Consider the following 6,922-nt stretch of genomic DNA (forward strand, 5'->3'; position numbering starts at 1 on the left):
CACGCTGCTCCTCAATCTTCCAGCAAATTCTCACTGAGCAATACCTGTGTTCCAGGCCCTACCCTGAGCCTCGGGGAAATACATCTGTGAGCTCAGTAGTAAGGAGGGTGGGGGTGGGGTGCTTCAGTCTCATGCTTCCCCTGAAAATGAGAGGGAAGTTCCAGGGCCCCACCTCAGGAGGCTGGACTTCCCCTCTCTCACCCTCAGGATATAAAAGTCCCTTCCTAGCTCCTTGCAGAAAAGAGGAGGTGAGAGGTGTCAGCTCACAGACCTCCAGGTGAGAGGCGTGCAGGGGACCTGCCTGTGGGCAGGATGCGGGTGTCGATCCCTTGCCCCACTGTCGCCGGGGGCCTCATTGCAGAGAAGAAGCTGTTCCTTGCCCTGGCAGGGGTCCTGGCCACACTCATCTTTGCCCTGCCCTGTGAGAGCACTGGCTCAGGTAATAGCCCTTTGGGCAGCCAAGGAGGAGGGCAACGGAGGGAGGAGGTGTCCAGGTCTGGGGGGAGCCCATGGGTCCCCTGGACCCTGAGTCCCCTTCCCTCTGAACAGCCTCCCCTGTGACCGTGGAGACCTCCGTCCTTCGGGACTGCATAACAGAGGCCAAGCTGCTGGTGGATTCTGCCTACAATCAGACTCAGAGGAGGTGGGTCTGGGAGGATCAGTGCAGTGGGTGGGCTCCAGCCATGGTCATGTCAGCCATCACCCTGCCCCTGGGCACTTGGGACAGTGACATGTCGGTAGAGAGTCTCCCTTCCGTCCATCCTGTCGGTTCACACTGCCCAGGCTGGGGCTCTGCTGGGGGCTCTGCTTCCTTTCTCCAGCCCTTGCTCTTCCCCCGCAGAATCACAGAGCGCCTCCGCAGTGGCCTGGCCAGCCCCATGGACCTCCTGTCCTACTTCAAACAACCGTTAGCAACCACCAGGACAGTGGTCCGGGCTGCCGACTACATGCAAGTAGCCTTGGAGCTGCTGGAGGGGAAGTTACAACTCCAGGGACCCAGTTCCCTCAACGTCACTGGTACTGTGCTCCCTACTGAGCCCCAGGGCCTGCCCTGGCCTGGGAAAGGAGGGTACACAGCCTGGACTGTTTGGAGGGAAGAGGCTCAGGGGATGGGAGGCATGGAACAGACCAGCTCAGGAAGGAGCCAAGACCCTGCCCCCTTGTCCCACCCCTAGATGTACTGACAGAACCCCAGCTTCGGCTGCTGTCCCAGGCCAGTGGCTGTGTTCTCCAGGACCAGGAGGAGAAGTGCAGCAACAAGTACCGAACCATCACCGGGAGATGCAACAACAGGTGGGTGCGGGGGTTGCACCTGACCGAGGAGGCCTCTCTCCCCTCTGCCGCCCCTCACCCCACGGTGAGTGCTCTCCAGGCCCAGAACTCCTGCCGACTAGAGCCAACTCTCTGCTGCAGGAGAAGACCCTTACTGGGGTCCTCCAACCAGGCCCTGGCCCGCTGGCTGCCAGCTGAGTACGAGGACAGGCTGTCTCTCCCCTTCGGCTGGACACCCAACAGGAAGCGCAATGGTTTCCTCCTCCCTCTTGTGAGTAGGGGCTGCGGGTCCAGGTCCAGAGGGCACTCCGCCGCTTTGAAACAATAACAGCACAGCCCCCAGCCAGCTGGAATCCTGGCTCTGCCACTGGCCAGCTCCGACTCTGAGCAACTCCTACAGCTGAGTCTCAGTCTCCCCATCTGTAAAATGGCAATAGAATCCACTTCATATTTCTGGTGTGTGAATTATAAGGTCCCTAGTATGAACATCTACATAGGATGTGATCTAGTAATGCCAGCCAGTATAGGGCCAAAAGAATTGGTATCAAAGTATCTATCCAAGTAAAAGAGCGGCATGTCTTACTCTAAGTCTATTGATTGAAATGATTTCACATTTATCAGTTTATCAATTTTCTATTCATATGTCAATATGACTCCTCCATCAACATCTGTGTATTAATTCTTCCATCTGTCTGTCCAATTCCTTCTGTATTTGTTATCCATCACCTACCAACTGGCCCATGCATCTCTCAGTCACTTCTGTCATCTCATTGGTCTATAAACTGATCTATCCATTCGATTTGTTTACCTCTTTGGAAGAGCTGGTCAGGTCTCAGCCAGCCAACCTGGCCTCTGCCTTTTTCTACTCCTGGAATCCTCAGGAGCCACACCTGAGGCCATGAGCACCCCACAGTGGGTGGGACAAAGTGCAATTGGGAGGGAAGGGCAAGAGAGGAGGAGAGACCGTGTTCACGCCAGCAAGGGCAATCTGCAGAGCTGGCCTGGGATGCCTCACACTGACCTCTCTTCCCACCAGGTCCGAGCCGTCTCCAACCAGATCGTGCGCTTTCCCAGTGAGAGGCTGACGTCCGACCGGGGCAGGGCCCTTATGTTCATGCAGTGGGGCCAATTCATTGACCATGACTTGGACTTCACCCCTGAGTCCCCAGCCAGAGTGGCCTTCACTGCGGGTGTGGACTGCGAGAAGAGCTGTGCCCAGCTGCCGCCCTGCTTCCCCATCAAGGTACCTGCGATGGGCCCCGGGCAACAGCTGGGGATGGGGTGTGTAAGGTAAAGCTCCCAATTTAAGGAGCTGTCTGTGGTGCTGAAGTGTTGGACAAAGGTAAGGAGCTAGACCCTGTACATAACCCCGGGTTCTGTATCTGTTTGGAGGGTGAGGATGGGGGCGGGGCACTCTGCCAGCAGGTTTAGTGCAGGTTTCACAGAGGAGGAAGCACTGGAGACTAGCCCTGACCCATGGGTCTGATCCCAACAGGGGAAGCCTCTCGACTGCTGCTTTTGAGAGCCTTTAGGGACTCAGCTCTTGCCCTTCTTTCCTTCCTGAAGAGGTCCAAGGGCCCTGCAGCTCTCACCAGTTCCTGGGGTGCTGTTGTGAGCAGGGTGCTATCATTCAGGCTGAGAGGCAAGGACAGTGGAGAGCACTGGGGAAGGAAAGCTGGGCTCCAGGGAGCAGAGCCTCTCTGGGGATATGGGCCCAGGGAGGCGGGGGACACACGTGCATACACTCCCACATTCATTCATCCCAGCAGGTAGGGTGACATTCATGGGGCAATCTTACCCATTCCTCAAGCTCTGGTTCAAGGGCAGCTCCTTGGGGGACTCTTCATATATCTTCCTAGCACACCTTTTGTTTTTGGCTTTTAGATCAAGCATATCAAATAACGCATCAATTTAGAATCACATTCCCTATTTGTGCACCTGTTTTCACTGAACGCCAGCTTCCTGCAACCTGTGCTGGGTTGTGCTGACCTTTGTTGGTTTCCAAAGCGCCCAGCATAGAAGGGTGCTTAGGAAATGTCTGTAGAATTAAATGGAATGAGAGCAACACAATCCCAAATGTCAGGAGAACTAGGTCATAAGCCTTCCTCTCCTGCTAATGAGTTGTCACTTCCTTTCTCTGAGCCTCAGTTTCTCCATTTGTAAAATGAGGATCCTTTCGTGACTCTCTGATACAAAGCACTAAGGATGCTCAGATTGACCTGCTGAGCAGCATGTGTCTGGGTGAGTCAAGGAGGGCTTCCTAGAGGAGAAGAGTTTCAAGAAATGTTTTGAAGCAGGTGAGGAATGATCCAGAGGAGTGAGCTTGCTCTTGAGGGCCCCCCTTGTCACTGGCTCTTTTTCCACCTCAGATCCCACCCAATGACCCCCGCATCAGGAACCAGCATGATTGCATCCCCTTCTTCCGCTCGGCACCCGCATGCCCCCAAAACAGGAACAAAGTCCGAAACCAGCTCAACTCGCTCACCTCCTTCTTGGATGCCAGCATGGTGTACGGCAGCGAGGTCTCCCTCGCCCTGCGGCTTCGCAACCACACCAATTTCCTGGGGCTGCTGGCTGTCAACACCCGCTTCACCGACAACGGCCGGGCCCTGCTGCCCTTTGACAACCTTCGTGATGACCCCTGCCTCCTCACCAACCGCGAGGCACGCATCCCCTGCTTCCTAGCAGGTCAGCCCCAGTGGTCGCCTGAATAAGAGGTTAAATAAGACCTGGTACAAAAGGGTTTTGTTCAAAGCCAGCAAGTGACTGTAAAACCCAGGAATTTGCTTTCCTTCCGGGCCTCCAGGAGAAGCTTTGGCTATAGGAATAGGCTCTATGCAACCCTCTTTCTCTTTCCCCTGGGCTCCTGGGGAAAGCAGTCTGCTCCCAAGTCCACAGCTGGGTAAAGTTCTAGCTCTTAGTGGAGAGTGTGCTGATAGCTTAAGTTCACTGGACAGGTGGGCTCAAAGTCCCAAAGTCAAGGTTCCTAGGGTCATCTGTGTCCCTCCACCAGCTGTAGGCCTGGTCACTGGTAGAATAGAATCATGCCCAAGCCCAGCAGCTGCTCTGTGCTTTCCCGCTTGTGTGAACCTGTTTCAATAAATTTGGGACCTGAGACCCCACTGTCTCCCCTGTCCTGACCTGTTGTGTGGGGTGGCGGGTGGCAGTCAGTGAGGAGCCCCATTGCCCAGCTGAGGAGATGGAGGTCCAGTGAGGACCGGGAACTTGGCCCAGGTCATAACATGCTACCACCTCCTTCTGGTCCCCAGAGCTCTGTCTGCCTTAGCAGAAAGACATTTCTCGGGGGAGGGTTGTGTTGACTCTGAACCTGGGGTTTTCAAGGTGACTCCCGATCATCGGAAACCCCCAAACTGGCGGCTATGCACACCCTCTTTATGCGGGAGCACAACCGGCTGGCTACGGAGCTAAAGCGTCTGAATCCTCGGTGGACGGGAGACAAGCTGTACCAGGAGGCCCGGAAGATCGTGGGCGCCATGGTACAGGTAGGGAGTCCTGGGCCCAGCACTCTCAGAAGACAATCTGGCATGAGACACCATTTGGTAGAGTGGCTCCCACTTCCCTTAATACATCCTTTGGGGCTGTGCCTCAAATCAGCTGGGTCTGGGTAATGGGGAGTGTACCTGAGATCTGACCTGTGTGGCAAGCTCTGCCACTAACTTGCTGTGTGACACTGTCCTTGTCACCCCGCTCTCTGTGCTTTGGGACCTTCATCGACCAATGGGAAATGCATATTTCCACATTTGACACGATGGCAGTAAAGAATTGGTATGTCTGAGGGGCCCTTCAGAAAGCAAAAGTTTTGTCCAAAGGCAAAGGAATGGGGTGGGCGGCTGCTAAGGTGATGTTCCTCCCGCCATCTCTTGTAGATCATCACCTACCGAGACTTTCTGCCCCTGGTTCTGGGCAAGGCCCGGGCCAGGAGAACGCTAGGACCCTACCATGGGTATTGCTCCAAAGTGGACCCTCGTGTGGCCAATGTCTTCACCCTGGCCTTCCGCTTTGGCCACACCATGCTCCAGCCCTTCATGTTCCGCTTGGACAGCCAGTACCGGGCCTCAGCTCCCAATTCACGTGTCCCGCTTAGCACGAGCTTCTTTGCCAGCTGGCGAATCGTGCATGAAGGTGACCAGGTCTTAAAAGCAGATGGAAATGGGGGTGGGGCCAAGCTTTGTGCCAGGAGGCCGGCTGCTGCTCAGGCCACTGCTAACCATCTCCTCAGGGCAGTACAAGGCAGTTGCACCAAGACCCTCAGCCTGGGCCTCCCACCCTCTCGGGGATCAGAGGATTTCCAAAGGGAAGGAGACTCATGTCAGATGGGCTTGTGGGCCGGGTAGGAGGTTGTCTTCTGCTCCTTCTTCAAGAAGTAGGGGTAACTTCTTTCCCTGCCAGCTCAGCTCCCTTCAAGTCTACCCAGGCCTTTGTTTCCTGATACAAACATTACGGAATGTAAGCCACTGACTTGTCCCCCTCTGAGCTAGTTTGGTCTCCTAATGACCTAGGGTCTCCCCAGAGGCCGATCTGGTCCTTGCTGCTCACATTTCCCGCCACCAGGTGGCATCGACCCCATCATCCGAGGCCTCATGGCCACCCCTGCCAAGCTGAACCGTCAGGATTCCATATTGGTGGATGAGCTTCGAGACCGGCTGTTTCAGCAGGTGCGAAGGATCGGACTGGACTTGGCAGCTCTCAACATGCAGCGCAGCCGGGACCATGGCCTCCCAGGTGAGGGCCCTGCCAGGGGCTGCCGCTGGGTGCGGGGGCAGGTTTCAGAGGAGACCCTTGGGGCATCCTTTCTGGCAGCAACCATGTACCCCGTGCGCTGTGGTTCAGAAGCACATAAGGCCGAGCTTGGGAAAGGAAAGGAAAGTGTCCCTGGGACCACCTTTTGCCATCCTGCCACATCTTCGCCCCCTGCTGTAGGTCCTCTAGCTGTAGGTGCATAGCACGGCCACGATCTGCTTGTGGACAAAGCAGATTAGGACATCCTGGGTGGAGAAAACAGTAGGTTCAAAGGGCAGGGAAGAAGTGCCCCGTTCCCCGCTACCCTGGCGAGTTCCAAGGAGAAAGATTCTAGTTCTGGGGACATAGGAACTGGCTCCTGGCAGAAAGGCAAAGAGCCCAAGAGGCAGGAACCCAGGTAGAGTAAACTTAAGACGGCCTTGGCTATTTCCTGAGGACAAAAAAATCGCAGGAAAGAAGAAAAGTGTATCCGAGGAAAGAAGGCAACTTAAGCACTTTGCCAGGAATTTTCATGGCTACTAATCATTTTGTTCTGCCAATGACCCTGAGAAGCAATTATTACGGCCGTTTTAATGGATGAGGAAATAAGTTCAGAGACAGCTAGTCATCCTCTCGAAGCCACATAACTAGGAAGCAGTAAAATTTGAATCAGGTTCAGAATGTCTCCTTCCTCCCTTCTGTGCAAGTCATAATGTTAGGGGAAGGCTTTGTTCACCATCTTGTCCCCTTTCCCCCTCCCCTATTTTCCTGTCTACTACCTGAATCACCATCTGCCTCCGCTCATCTGTGGCTCTGTGTAATGGGATGGGGACAGTCTCCACTGCACCTACCACAGCACCTGGTAGGCTCACAGCTGGTACTCAAGAACCTGTTCTTGCCTCCTAACACT

General features: G+C 55.1%; 1 protein-coding gene across 1 annotated transcript in view; it reads left to right on the forward strand.

Annotated features, from left to right (window-relative positions):
• Positions 1-256: 256 nt before the first annotated feature.
• The window catches only part of EPX (eosinophil peroxidase), a 9,997-nt gene continuing 3,331 nt past the window's right edge, over positions 257-6,922 (forward strand). Inside the window, exons 1-10 of the mRNA XM_059378528.1 lie at positions 257-439; positions 550-643; positions 842-1,017; positions 1,176-1,293; positions 1,414-1,543; positions 2,309-2,515; positions 3,642-3,960; positions 4,615-4,775; positions 5,160-5,415; positions 5,845-6,015. Of these exons, the coding sequence (XP_059234511.1) occupies positions 313-439; positions 550-643; positions 842-1,017; positions 1,176-1,293; positions 1,414-1,543; positions 2,309-2,515; positions 3,642-3,960; positions 4,615-4,775; positions 5,160-5,415; positions 5,845-6,015 (1,759 nt within the window). The 5' untranslated portion in view covers positions 257-312. The remainder of the gene's footprint in view (positions 440-549; positions 644-841; positions 1,018-1,175; positions 1,294-1,413; positions 1,544-2,308; positions 2,516-3,641; positions 3,961-4,614; positions 4,776-5,159; positions 5,416-5,844; positions 6,016-6,922) is intronic.

The sequence above is a fragment of the Mustela nigripes genome, chromosome 16, assembly GCF_022355385.1.
Source record: "Mustela nigripes isolate SB6536 chromosome 16, MUSNIG.SB6536, whole genome shotgun sequence".
Classification (NCBI taxonomy): domain Eukaryota; kingdom Metazoa; phylum Chordata; class Mammalia; order Carnivora; family Mustelidae; genus Mustela; species Mustela nigripes.